The following is a 13283-nucleotide window of genomic DNA, read 5'->3' on the forward strand; positions in this document are numbered from 1 at the left end:
TAAATGGAAGACAACGGTTCTTTGTTCAAGCTGTTTAATTGCTACAGGATTTCCTGTGGACGTGTTTGACTATAGAAAGCGTCATATGATAACACAAACAGAGAGCTGCTTAGCTATTCCTGGGATTGATAGGCTTACTTTCTGTCACGGGCTCGGATTAGCAGAAACTGACGAAATGATACCCCTATTTAAACTAATGTAGCAATGAAGGGACGACGTGACGACAAGTTGCCGTTAGACGTCTTGATGTCACTTGCGTTCGAGTTTATCTTTCTGCAAGTAGGAAATAATGACAAGCAGATCAAGCGATGCATCATGCAGGAGTAAGAAAGGGAAAATGAATATTGACAAAGCCCTACTGGGAAAGTGTGACGTTGTAACGCACATCAACACCAAGATCAACAATTGGCATCAATAAAGCCAACGACGCCACCCATGCAAGCAGAACAAAGAACGACCTAGCCTTGCAGCCGAGTTGTGCAAACGCTCTCAGATAGTCAGCTGTGACAAACGCAGGCTTAGCCCCTTTTCCAAGCAACGTACACTGTATATAGCTCTCTCTGTCGACTGGATTATTTCTTCATCTTCAGATTCAATATTCTCGTCGATCATCTTCTACCTCCATTCCGTCTCCGTAACTCTTTTGTCTTAGATATAACGGAAAGCTTGAAGCGTCTCTGACTATTTCCATTTGAACTCTGCCTTACTATCTTGACTTCTCACAAGGAATAATCACAAAAATGAGGAATCCTCAGAACCCTGATCAGTCTACGCTGACTGATCCCGCTTTGCTCGACAAGATCGACAAGCTTTTCGCTTGCAACGTGGGCGAGTATATTTCACTCCCCCAACTGGTAGTTGTTGGCGACCAGTCTAGTGGCAAGAGCTCTGTCCTGGAAGGACTAACTCAGCTCCCCTTTCCCCGTGATAGCGGCCTCTGCACACGATTTGCTACGCAGATTATCTTCCGCAGAGTGAAGGAGTATTCTGTCCGTAAGATTACTGCGTCTGTATTACCTGGCTCGGACGCAAGCCCGGAGAAAAAGGCCGCATTGGAAAAATGGGCATGGGGTAAAGATGGCCCGTTTGATCCTTCCGAATTCTCGCATGTGATGCATGAGGTATGTAACCCTTTCCGCAGCGTTGGAAGGACATAAGACTAATTACTGGATTAGGTTCATTCGTTGATGGGTTTGTCGGGCTCACCAGACACCTTAAGATCGACATTTTCGAATGATGTCTTCCGTCTTGAAATCTGCGGTCCCAACGAGGACCATCTTAGCGTCATCGATGTCCCCGGAATATTCAAGAACACCACTCCAGGCTTGACCTCAAAGACAGATATCCAGTTGGTCCGCGATATGGTACTTGGATACATGAGAAATCCTCGATCCATCATGCTCACAGTCGTTCCGGCCAATGTGGATATCGCGACACAGGAGATTATTGAGTTGGCGCGCGAACTTGATCACGATGGACAACGGACGCTTGGTGTTCTCACCAAGCCGGATCTTGTGGACGAAGGTGCTGAGCAGAAGGTGCTGGATCTCCTTCGTGGCGAAGGCTTAATCCTCAAACATGGTTGGTTCCTTGTGCGCAACTTAGGACAGCGTGAACTTCAAGAAGGAGGCGTTGATCGCAACACAGCTGAGGAAGACTTCGGTAGAAAAGAGCCGTGGAACTCTATTTCTCCAGATCGCTTTGGGATCAATGCGCTCAGGTTGCGCCTTCAGGAGGCAGTTATTGACAACGCTCGGAAGTCATTTTCTCAAGTTCGTTTGGAGATCATGAAGAGGCTCAAGTCGCGCAAGCAAGTACTCAAGGACCTCGGTGATGAGCGTGTGACTCCTGAGCAGCAACGCGGTCATCTCCTCAGTGTTGTAGCTCGCTTTCAGGAAATAACCTCACATGGCCTGAGCTCCAACTATGGAACGGACGACATTTTCGATAGCCATCCGGATCTTCGCCTAGCAACTCTGGTCATGAATCGCCATATTCGGTTTGCAGATAACCTCAACGTCTGGGCGCATGAGTACAAGTTCAAGACAAAAACAGACATGGACAATTCAATCGGTGGTCAGGTAAACAATTTATTTGAGCATTCCCCAACTTCGGAAGACGGGCAAACTTCGGAAGATGAGCATTTAAGTGGCTCAAACAAGCCGACCAAATCTACCAAGACCCGTGAAACTGCAAACATGGAAGACTTGACCGAGGTTCTCCACGAGTGTACCGAAGAAGTATCTCCCGAAGATGGGGAAATTTACGAGTGGTTGACCGAGGTCTTTTGTTCATCTCGTGGATTTGAGATGGGCACTTTCAACCCTTCACTTCTTGCCACAACAATGAGAAAGCAATCTGCGAAGTGGCCCAATTTCACGCTGGGATATATTAGTGACATAATTACCATTGTCCACCGGTTTATTCTTGCGGCTCTTGAGGTTGCATGTGTTGATCGGCGCGTCTGTCACAGACTAAAGGCACGACTAATGGAAGACTTGCTGTCCAAATATCGGAATGCTATAAAGCAAGCAAATTTCATCCTCGACATTGAGCGAAATGGCACGCCCTTGACATTGAATCCTTACTTCAATGACTCGTTACAGAAATGGTAATTGAGAAAATCCCACCTTCTGCTTTTTCCTGGACAATACTAACGATTTTCAGCCGAGAAACTCGGAACCAAGCTCAAGTAGCGCCTAAAGTTCCTGGTGACTGCAAGCACGGAGAAGTAATTGGCCTCCGCGATGTATCTGCAGTTCATGACAAAAGCAACACCAGACAAACTATAGAGGACATTCATGATATATTGCAATCGTACTACGAAGTAGCACTCAAGCGCTTCGTGGACAATATCTGCATGCAAGCCGCTGACTATTATCTCGTCAACGGACCAGAGACGCCAACGAAGCTTCTCTGTTCTCTTTACGTCAACAAACTATCCGCGGCGGACTTAGAGGACATCGCAGGTGAAGAAAGTCATGTTCAACGTTTGCGGGCGCAGTTGACCAAGGAGATCAAGGGTCTAGAGGCCGGAAAGAAGATACTTCTTTAGACTGATGTGTTAGATAGAAATTGTCTTGAAAAAATTTTCTATAGCTTTTTCCTGCTGTATACATATTGAAGTCCATCATGATGAGAACAAAGGAATTTTTTGTTTCAAATGCATTCCATTGGCGAGCAAAGAAAGCTGAGTGAGAATATAGTGGATACACCAATTCTATTCTTGACTAGGATACCCAGCGGTCAAGGAATCCACTCAATTAGCTCTGGGAAGTCTAATAAGTCCCTTTAGTTGTTCCCAAATACGTTTTTTGTCTTTGCCTGTTCTTGTCATTTCTGCTACTGTTTGCTTTGCTCTTCTGTCATGAATTTCTGTTATTGCTTGATTTTGATTTGAATTACCACGAATACATTTCACCGCCATGAAGTCAGTCTGATTTATTGTAGAAGAATGTCAAGAATGATATTCTGTGATATCGCCCTGCCTTGGAAGTTCTATACAACCGTCGCTATGGCACAGCAGGGTGAGAAATGAGAATTGTCAGTAGATATTCTATTCCAGTACCGTTGACAGTCATTTAATTATTGATTCCATGTTTAATATACATATTAAATAGAAAGCCCTTCCCAGAAAAGATAGCAATTGATGAGGATGATTCTAGGTCATATCATGCCTTTCCGTCTGCGGTAGAAGTTGATGCGCCTCCCTGATCCGACAAACACACACCAGGCTGGCGCATGATATCTTCAATCGTCTCCTGGATCGGATGAGGGTAGTGCGACGTCTATTAATGCTAGTTGGATGATGGAATTATTTTGAGATCTCATGATTCGAGATGTTGAGGCCTGTTAAATATCTTAATCTGGGCATTGAGGATTGCTGCGGTGGTCTCAAATTGAATAGGTTTTCTTTCCCCCAGGGGATATTCTACTTCGGGGAGCTTGTGGGCAGGTTGGGGAGTGCGTAAGGGAAGGGATTGGCAATGTCGTGGTGACAAATGAATACTGGGGAACCGGTATCGTCATGGGGCACTTAACAGAAAATAACAGCAATGAAACACAGACTAAAAATGTGATCTTCGCGCCAGTGGCCCTGCCGATACCTTTCCGTTTCGCAGGACGGACACGTCTGGAGAGGTTCATGATTGTGATGGCGGATGGAGGTGGGGCATCATCTGTTCTTTTGTCTGGTCCAGGGCCACAATTTCAGCATCAGACTGTTACTGCAATGTGCTCCTAAGAACCTTCACTTTTTTGACCAGCCTCATTGACTCTAGTCACAACTTTCCATTAAAAGAAAGTCAATTTCCTTCTCTTTCATGATGCTTCTATCCAATTTCAACCAGTCCTTTTGGCACCTCCCTCATTCCCTGCCAAACGGCACCCTTTCATTCATAAAATCTCAGATTATTTCTGGTTCTTAACCTGCGTTCCCTCATTTACCGTCATTGGTCATTCTTGCAGACCAAAATGATTGTTCTCAAGGTCGGTCTCCAGGTAGGTGAGACCCATTTGACCTAATTTCGTTCAATCACCTCCCTTGAAGGAGATCCAGAGCAAAGAGCTAGATTGGGATGAGGACGTGTGTTCTGATGTGAGTAAGCTCCCCTTGATGCCTCCTACGGAGAATACTTACTTTAGTACAGCTGGTAAATCAGGTTGGCCAAAAGATAGAGCAGATTGGACGATTGGATGATTCGCAGAAGACAGACGCCTTGATACGAGTTCAGAGAGGGGGTTCTGTTCGATGGCACATTCTGAGTACTGAGCAACAGATCATATCGTCCACATATTGGGAATCATATTGGGGGAATTGCACGGACGTATTCTCCATCTCGGTTGGCCTCGAAGTAAGTTTACTTTCTCCAGATATTTACAGCTGGTAATAATCTATGCCACAGGAGCGTGATTCGGGGGTGATGCCTATCGCTCTGGAAAATACACAGCTTTGCAATGTCCGTTGGTTGAGAGATATCCACATATTTTGATTCTCACATTTTTTAGCTTGTTCGAGATCTCGGGTCCGACCTGGAGCAGCTTCAGAAGCTGAAGAGGTCTCAGGTGGTTGATATTTGTTATGGACTTAAAGATGTTGGCTTTGTGAAGTGCTTTGTGGTGCAAGAAGCCACTCAGGACAACCCTTCAGTATCATCAAGTAAAGCACTTCCGTCGCACCGCTTTTACTATCACTTTTGGTCTGTCTAACCATGCGTTGCTTTAGGAGATTGTAGTATAGATGTCATACAACCCACTTCGTTCCCTTCGCTCGCTCCTTACCTATCTATGAGTGATCTCGAACTGTTTGGCCCTTCAAACAAGATCTCACCAGTATGTGTCGAGCCGAATTTGCGGATGAACGATATGTACAAATACAGTCACTACCCAGGCGATGAAGTAGACCGACTTTGGGACGTCGGTCAGACACCCGATGAAAGTGTGCCTTTTATAACACCGGAGACAATTCTTCACGGTACCGTGTACCCGCTCCCCGGAGTAGCGTCGCCCGCAGAAACTATCTCTACACCCGGGCCCGACGGAGGTGCCTCTAGTTATTCAACAGCCTCCACTATGTATTTTGACACTTCCCAGATAGGGGAGTATCTGACCCTTCCAGGGTTAAGAGCTACCATGCTCAATCAAGCAGTCAAGGCAAAGAGACTAGTTAGCAATCAGTTAAGATATTCACAAATAACGCCAGTCGCGACTAGTTCAAATCAGAAAATCATTCACTTGTTGCAATCTTGTGTATTCGGTCAAGTGGATGTGCTTGAGCAGAAACGAATTCAGAAGGTCCTTGAAGCAGAAGTTCGTCTTCTGATAAAAAATCCTTGCAGAATGCTACAACCCCTGTTGGGTTCGTGGGACAAGAATACGTTGCTCGACTTGCACCCACTTGGACTTCCAGTCCTCTGGAAAGGTATACAGGGAGCCGTGAATTACCTTCGCATCCTAGATGTAGATGACACAAACCGGTTTCTTGATCCCGTTGCGAAGCGTATCGGACAGGTATTACTCTACATTAACTATGAGGAGCTCTGTAAGCGCCCGAAAGAATACTGCCCTCCTTCTACATCAAAGCCGACTGTGACCCATGTTCTTAACTGTATCCTTGATGCCTACACTGATGATCCTCGCATATCAATGTCACCGCAATCTCGTCGTAATAAGATATCTGGTTATCATGTACGACGAGGCAGATGGTGGTGGAGGCTTGCAGGGACCTTGGGAGTTGGAATGCTGTTGATTGCCGACAGTTCCCTGATGAGTATCATGTGCGTTTCCCAATTAGCTCACTGTGTAGCCCAATTGACCAAGATATCTAGGTGTAATAATTCATTCACTATCAACCAGATCAATGTTCTCGCCACTTTCGCCTTGAATACTCGACCAGGCACCATTCGCATCTTCCGTGCGTTGGAACTAATGGTCAAACCACTCATGTTTGGACGGATTACAGATGATCTCCGCCAGGCAATTTTAGATGATGAACTCGGCCTCCTAGGAAGACATGAATTGGCACGTGTCCATGATGAAGATGAGACGGCGGTGGCGTGTCAACGGATTGAAAACCCATGGACAGCAGTTGATGCTGAATCCTATGCGAGGGAGGAAATGACTGAATTCCTTGCTAGCATGCCGGCAATCTAGTACATTTGGATGCAAAAGCAGTGACACCTTTAAGGATTGATTTTTTCTCTCAAACCCAATGCCAACACAAGTATCAATTAGGGAAACAGCTGAAATAACAAGATTCTCCATGATTACATTAAACAGTCATCATATAGGGTAGCGGTATCCTGCAAATCGCCCAAGACAAGAGACCAGGGCGTGAATTTACTACCACAATTTCCCTGACTGTATCATTGTTGAAATACAAGCCCCATACAGTGTGCTACTTTCTTAACGGCTAACAGCTTAATTAATCATTGTAAGATACTGTAAATGTCCGGAGAATGGTCTAGGCAGGGTAAGATATGTTTCACGCCCACTGTCCTCTTTTCTTCATGTTCTCCCTCACACTCGTCCACGTCTAACTCTTACATGACCAAGAACTTCTGCTGCTACTATGGAGAACAGTTCTGGTAGGCTAACTTGATCCTCATTTTCATTTTCCCATACGCCCTGCTCTCCACTGCCATCCCTATTCGTCATCAGTGTCTGTCCTCAGCCAGCATTCTTTATTTAAGCTGATGTAACCCTCCTAGGGCTATGATAAAGTAGCGAGTAACTATTTATAATTGGGAAGCGGAAAGAGAAACAGGGAAAGACTCTGTTTCAGTCCTAAATGCCTTCTGGCAGCTATTTTTGGGGAGAAGAATCTGAGAAATTTCTGCAACAAACACTACCCGCCACAATCAAGTGAAAGCTGTCGACATTGCCCTTGCTGCTTTATTAAATGATTGCACCTAGCTCATCTGACTAAACAATTTGATGATATCCAGATCATTTGTACCGCCATCGAGAAGTAGCTGCGGACGCGGACAGGACCGATCTCGCTGATGTTTTGTTATAGATGAACAACGGAGCTAATTGACTTGTATCATCAATACGTGTCTCACTTCAATACCCACCTCGATCTCTAACGTGTCCTAATACCGAAGATTCATTTGACCATTTTTAAGTATAATAGTACGGGCATGCGTCTTTTGGATTTGACATGTTAGAAACCTCATCATGCAACAAGTTTTACAATGAGATCGGAACCCATTTCCCCATACTCCTCCAAAAGGCGTCGAAAGTAAATGTTTTCCATTAATATTCGAGCCTCACATGATGTATAGTGAGTGACAAAGTCTCTGAGAGAAAGACATCCATCCGGCTCTTCTCTGCCTATATGCTCGAAGGCATACTGTAGCAGATCAAGGATGTGAGATACACTTCATGAGTTGAGTTGAGATACTGCAAAGATCACGATGAAGTGACTTCAAGCATTGAGCTCTCAGTGAGTCAACAAGGTACCGTGTCGCAAACACGTATGTCTTTGCATGAGCTAGAAGATCCAGGTCAGAAGAAATAAAGGCTTCATTTCCAGCAAATAAATGGATCTGAACTGACTCCAACGTAGATTGACTTGGCGTACTCAATCTCTGGCAGAGGATTACAGTGTTTCTTTACTCGATTTTTTTTTTTTTTTTTTTTTTTTTTTTTTTTTTTTTTGCTAACAGAATCTTCCCTGTTGGTAGGTGGATAATTGGCACTGGATTCTTTTTATTTGCACCTGACCTGACCTATGAATTAGAATCTTGTTCTGGGTCTGATGACGCTGGCATTTGTGTCTAGTGCTCACCATCTGCACTCAAAATCTCCTCGCGATCATTGTCTTTGCGGCAAGGCATGGTATACTTTCCCCGATAGCCAAACTCACAAAATAAGATGAGAATCTCTTCCTCTAAATCATCTATAATAGCAGTTTGGGACAGCAACTCTTTCATGCACCCATTATCAATGAGAGCTGCCAAGGGGCGAGATAAGTTTCGAATGAGACCAGCGTGTATTGTCAGCTTACAATGATCATGTCCAACAAGAAAATGAAATTCTGGAGATTGAATGACCCTACAGTTGTTAGTTTCTGTATTTATAGACAGGGTTCATACTCAGCAAAGTTACCCATGCTTCAAGACCTTCGTACAAATGCTTTGACTTGATGAATTGTGCAGCATACCGATGTCAATTATAAATAACTTGGACATCAATATTGAGGGGTTTTTCAAGACAAGCCAATAAAGGTCTGCCTGCTTTATGTCCCGCACCGGGACTAGGGCTTTTCCACTTCCGAGAAAGCGTGGAAGGGATCCCCTCCTCCCAAGGCGTTAAAACACATACTCTTGTTTTTCCTCTTTCTCTCCCCCTCTCCCCTCTGTCACACCTGATTCATTCAATAGTTCGAATTTTGAATTTAAAATATTACTATTTGAACGTGCCTGGACGGATATGGAGTGTCTCGGTAGTCCTATTGATCATCGACTGCGACAACTAATTCGGAAAGATCAGCCCATCAATACAGATGAGGACTCTGAGCACGTCCGGATACTCCAGAGATTTGGAAAAGACCTTAAAATTGGGCAGAGAGACTATCTTTCTACATATGACCTTAGCTTCGGGCTCGAATTGGCGCGGCCGGAATCAAAGGCCAGTGTGGTGGTTGTCTTGTTACAACCACACTCGACACAGGATAATTCAAATGGTTTCTTAGCAGGAAGAGACGCATGCTCAACTATCAAGGCAGTGTCTGACTTGATTTCTGCTGTGACCAATTCCAAGTTAGGCCTAGATGACATCAGCGTTTTGATGCAATACCATTTCTGGATGAGAATTTCGAAGGTCCAGAAGGCGACAACATCATTGGACAGGCACAGAGTGTGTTCGCCGACATGATTAGAGCGAAACAGCCAAATGTTGTCATATCATGCTTTAGGATAATGCCCAGCAACTCGATTGTTCGAAACCTACGTTGCCGTCGGTTAGGATACAGCTTTGACTTTGATCCGCAGGGGTCAAAGCAGCTAGCTGAATCAGACTTGTCGCTCATTCGCGTCAATGCATTCCACCCAAGCTACGCAATCAATTATCATCCAGAATTCAGTTGTTTTAAGCGGTTATTTGTCTTGGAATTTACAAAGGCATTTGCCCTTTGGCGAAACGACTGGGCCGATGTGGAGTGGATGAGACTCTTAAGATATGAATGCATTGAGCAGGAATCGGAGATCTCGAAAGGTATGTCAGCCATTCGATATTTGAACAAACTATTCTGAAATAGGTTTATCTTAGACAAGGCCAAGGACAGTCGTGACTATTTTTCAAATGGTTGTTGGACAAATTATTCCAAAGAGCGATGGACAACTCTCCTGGAGAATCTTGAAACAGGTTTCGAGAAATTTTTCTTTTCTGTGTCTGGTTTCAGCTTGGTTGAGAATACCTGGTACCGACTTGTTGATTCCAAGATCACTTGGGTCTGTTGTGATATCGCATTGGTCTTGGAGCAACTTTCCCCTAGAACTTATGACCCAAATTTGTCATTGCAGCTGTTCCGTCATTTCGAAAATTGGTGTCGCAAAGCATGTCCTAGAACGAAACTTCAACACAGTTTAAGCGGTTCCAATGGCTACTATGATCATTCAGAGCTCTTGCTCTTGAGATCACAGCACCAAACAGCACGCACAAACAAACTTGAGAACAGACTCTATACCTTCCTGCGTGACTTGAATCTGTCTTATACCTGATCGCAGAATCGGGTCAAGTCCAACGAAACTGCACAAAAACATGCTTTTCTGAGATTTGCTGCGGCTTTCGAAAACATTCTAGAAGAAGCCCCAGAGGAAACTCCACACAAAGGGCATGACCTCGCAGAAGAAATGGCTCCTATGAGTTTAAACCAGTGAATAATCTTTCGTGAGCTACTATGGAAGTGGGCTCATGAGCTCATCAGTAGCCAGCATGTTAGATGGATACGGTTTGTGTGAAAGTCATAATGCTCAGGTGACTTTATATCTTTGCATGATAGATAATCTCTCACGCCAGCCTGTCAAATTTGATGCTCAAATTGCAGTACACTTGTAATGGCTTGAGAAAGATTTCTAGATCGGTGTGAGGATTGATAGGGCATTTGATAGGTGTTTAGGCTGGTCAGTGGTGTCACGGGCTCGGAATATTAGATAGATAATAACGAACTGATATTCCTACCTAAACTATTGTAGCCATCAACGAGAATATCGAATCTGGAGAAAAAAGGAGAAGAGGAAATCTATCTAGATAATGAAGAGGCTTTAAGAGAAGCGTTGGCGACATGATTGGGTAGTGTCTGTGATGTATCATCCATTACCGTATTGTTGAGCCGCCATATATGAGCTATCATACCTGAACCGTCACAAGTGGAGATATTCATGTATTAGTCGTATCTCCCGCTAGCTAATTAATTAGTCGCATTAGATTTGTAAGTTATACTTTGTCACAATCAAGGCCAATGCACCGTTATCTACATAATGCTGGGAGGATTGACTAACATTAATTAACTATATATAGGCTTTTACGTCATAATAGTCCTCAATTTGATTTGCTTGATCGGTTCTGTCTGCAATCGTCCTCATGGCATGTCAGTATAATTCCAGTATTTTCAAAGGTAAGCTGCCATTTCATTTACTGTCAAACTGTTATTGTGACGGTCCCCTTCAATAGGAATCTTGCTAGCGGCTATCTGCGCGGATATGAACAGGAACTCGGGCACATTTGAGAAGAGGCGGCTGGGCAACGCTAGGGTCGGTCTACTCTAGCAACCCAGAATCACATGCATTGAATCACTACAGACAATAAATACTGCCGGAAAGGACTGGGTTTCTATCTCTCAGGTATATGGCAAATGAGCTGGATTCACCTCTGAAGCAGGACTCACGCATGATGATCGACGGACACACAACTCGCCGATGTGGCCAGAAGCACAATATGTGACATGATCGCGACTAACACCAGGCTCATGCATGTGTTGCTATCTCCAGTGATGGCCGCAGGGGCGTGTCGTGGATATGAGCAGAACTGTAGGGACAAATGAGAGGACCTAAGGACCTGGCTCAGTTGTATTACAATGTAGGAGTGCATGCATTGGATAGCTGGTTTATAAATGCGTGGCAGCTAGCTCAGTTACATGAAAGCCAGAGAATTCAGTGCCAATCAAATCATCAGTGGATAAGAGGATATGATGGCCTGTTATAACTCATCCTCTTGGTTTGTAAACGGTTCAGAATGCCAATATTGTATGTCTATTCCTGCCAAGCGTTAATCTGCTTTCTTGTTGAGGGCTGTACTCCAGTGTACCTGTATCGCGCCTAAAGTCCTCCCTGGATAGCGCTCTGAGAATAACCTTGCAACCTCTGACCAAGACCGACTCTCTTCCTTTCTCAGCTTCAGCAAAAGGCTCGCCTCTTTCATGGACCATAGCATATTCTTTCTGGAGCCTCCTCGAGCCTTTGTACGATCACGCCGATTTTGTTCAATCTCATGCGGGGTACTTGAGCAACTGGTTGCCAGCGCATCTCTCTCTTCACATACTGTCAGTGAAGAGCTAGACATGCAATGTGGTAGAGCACCTTCGAATAGCCAAGAAAGGAATTGCAAACGATCGTCAAGTGGGGCAGACATGAAGTGAGAGCGAAGCATGAAGGAATCCTCCCTGGTCGGCAACATTGATGGAACTTGAAGCCGTTTGTGAGCTCGCCCATCTGATTGTTGCGTCTTCCACTTAGAACTTTTGACTGTCCACCGACGTGATGGTCCCCGCGGACACCATCAGGGTAGGCAGCGTCGGGATCGGTGTTATGTTGTGAGGGGTGCAGTTGTTGATGATCATGGATGTGAGAGTGGTCACTTGTTTGAGTATCGCCATATTGGTCACCAGCCTTTTCGCATGAACCTCTATGATAGTTAGGTGGGCTGTGAAGAACGGGTGGAGGGTCAGGATATGAACAAGTAGTCTCTGAATTGATGAAGTTGTCGGCTTGTGGGACAGATTGCTGGAGACTGCCATCCTCCCAAGGCCAGTGGTTGGCAAGGATTGCCGGGTTGATTGGGATATCAGTGTCATCTTGAATATCGCAGCGGGAATTTGGATCTGGATCTGAGAAGTGAGGCGCTGAATCATGGGGAGATGTTGTGCCGTGCTTAGGAGTCTCCAGATATGTATTCTGTTCTGGTACAGATATTTCCAGTGGTTGAGATTGAGAGCTTGATGATGTACACAACTGAGTGTTTGCGTTGATATGCACACAAACTTCGGCTGGTGGCCGTGCAGGGAGATTATGCTTAGGAAGTGGCAAAGTGCTTGGAAGGGAATCATGATAAGGCTTGGGGCGAGGGGATTTTTGGGTTCTTGGGGTGTATGGATTGGTCACGAGCTCGGACCAGTAGATACTAATGAAATGATATTCCTATCTAAACCAGTGTAGCCATCGACTAGAATATCGAATCTGGAGAAGAAAAGAGAAGAGGCAAATCTATTTACATGAAGAAGTCCTATACGGTTGTGTGTGGTCTCGCTAAGCAGCTTGTTTGCCTTGGTTGCTTCCATGGCATTGTTTGCCGTGTTGATGATGTTTGCTGATGAAGGCGCTGGGCTGAGCTGTTACAATTGGGTGATTTGTATGGTGAGAATGGCTTTCTGTAAGAGCGAGCCCACGGCTTGAAGTTGTTCATGTGAAAGGTAGGGGGCATATTTTAGGAAATGGGGATGTTTAGGGATATATTGTGACAGACAGATGATTGGAAAGAGGGAAGAGTGCGGGTTGTGGGAGAAT

At 44.9% G+C, this 13283-nt stretch overlaps 5 protein-coding genes across 5 annotated transcripts; 3 read left to right on the forward strand and 2 right to left on the reverse strand.

The window, feature by feature from the left end:
* Window positions 1-740: 740 nt before the first annotated feature.
* Window positions 741-3055, forward strand: EURHEDRAFT_448174 (dynamin family protein; the record flags this gene model as incomplete). Its single annotated transcript, XM_040783725.1, has 3 exons — window positions 741-1121; window positions 1176-2611; window positions 2668-3055. The coding sequence occupies 3 exons, from the start codon at window positions 741-743 to the stop codon at window positions 3053-3055; spliced, it is 2205 nt and encodes a 734-aa protein (XP_040642009.1).
* Window positions 3056-4473: 1418 nt separating this feature from the next.
* EURHEDRAFT_528288 (serine-proline rich protein) lies at window positions 4474-6651 on the forward strand (the record flags this gene model as incomplete). The annotated part of the gene is made up of 7 exons (XM_040787052.1): window positions 4474-4500; window positions 4550-4597; window positions 4650-4853; window positions 4908-4958; window positions 5008-5198; window positions 5235-6275; window positions 6327-6651. 7 exons carry the CDS (start codon window positions 4474-4476, stop codon window positions 6649-6651), a joined length of 1887 nt encoding a protein of 628 aa, XP_040642010.1.
* Window positions 6652-8934: 2283 nt separating this feature from the next.
* Window positions 8935-10382, forward strand: EURHEDRAFT_512595 (uncharacterized protein; the record flags this gene model as incomplete). Its single annotated transcript, XM_040786080.1, has 4 exons — window positions 8935-9285; window positions 9315-9717; window positions 9832-10210; window positions 10277-10382. The coding sequence occupies 4 exons, from the start codon at window positions 8935-8937 to the stop codon at window positions 10380-10382; spliced, it is 1239 nt and encodes a 412-aa protein (XP_040642011.1).
* A 925-nt stretch (window positions 10383-11307) lies between these two features.
* Window positions 11308-11712, reverse strand: EURHEDRAFT_206374 (uncharacterized protein). Its single transcript, XM_040777964.1, has one exon. It carries the CDS (start codon window positions 11590-11592, stop codon window positions 11386-11388), a length of 207 nt encoding a protein of 68 aa, XP_040642012.1. The 5' UTR covers window positions 11593-11712; the 3' UTR covers window positions 11308-11385.
* A 1-nt stretch (window position 11713) lies between these two features.
* Window positions 11714-13200, reverse strand: EURHEDRAFT_544726 (uncharacterized protein; the record flags this gene model as incomplete). Its single annotated transcript, XM_040787435.1, has 3 exons — window positions 11714-12858; window positions 13009-13021; window positions 13116-13200. 3 exons carry the CDS (start codon window positions 13198-13200, stop codon window positions 12045-12047), a joined length of 912 nt encoding a protein of 303 aa, XP_040642013.1. The 3' UTR covers window positions 11714-12044.
* Window positions 13201-13283: the final 83 nt, after the last annotated feature.

This window comes from Aspergillus ruber (genome assembly GCF_000600275.1).
Source record: "Aspergillus ruber CBS 135680 unplaced genomic scaffold scaffold00003, whole genome shotgun sequence".
In the NCBI taxonomy this organism is placed as follows: domain Eukaryota; kingdom Fungi; phylum Ascomycota; class Eurotiomycetes; order Eurotiales; family Aspergillaceae; genus Aspergillus; species Aspergillus ruber.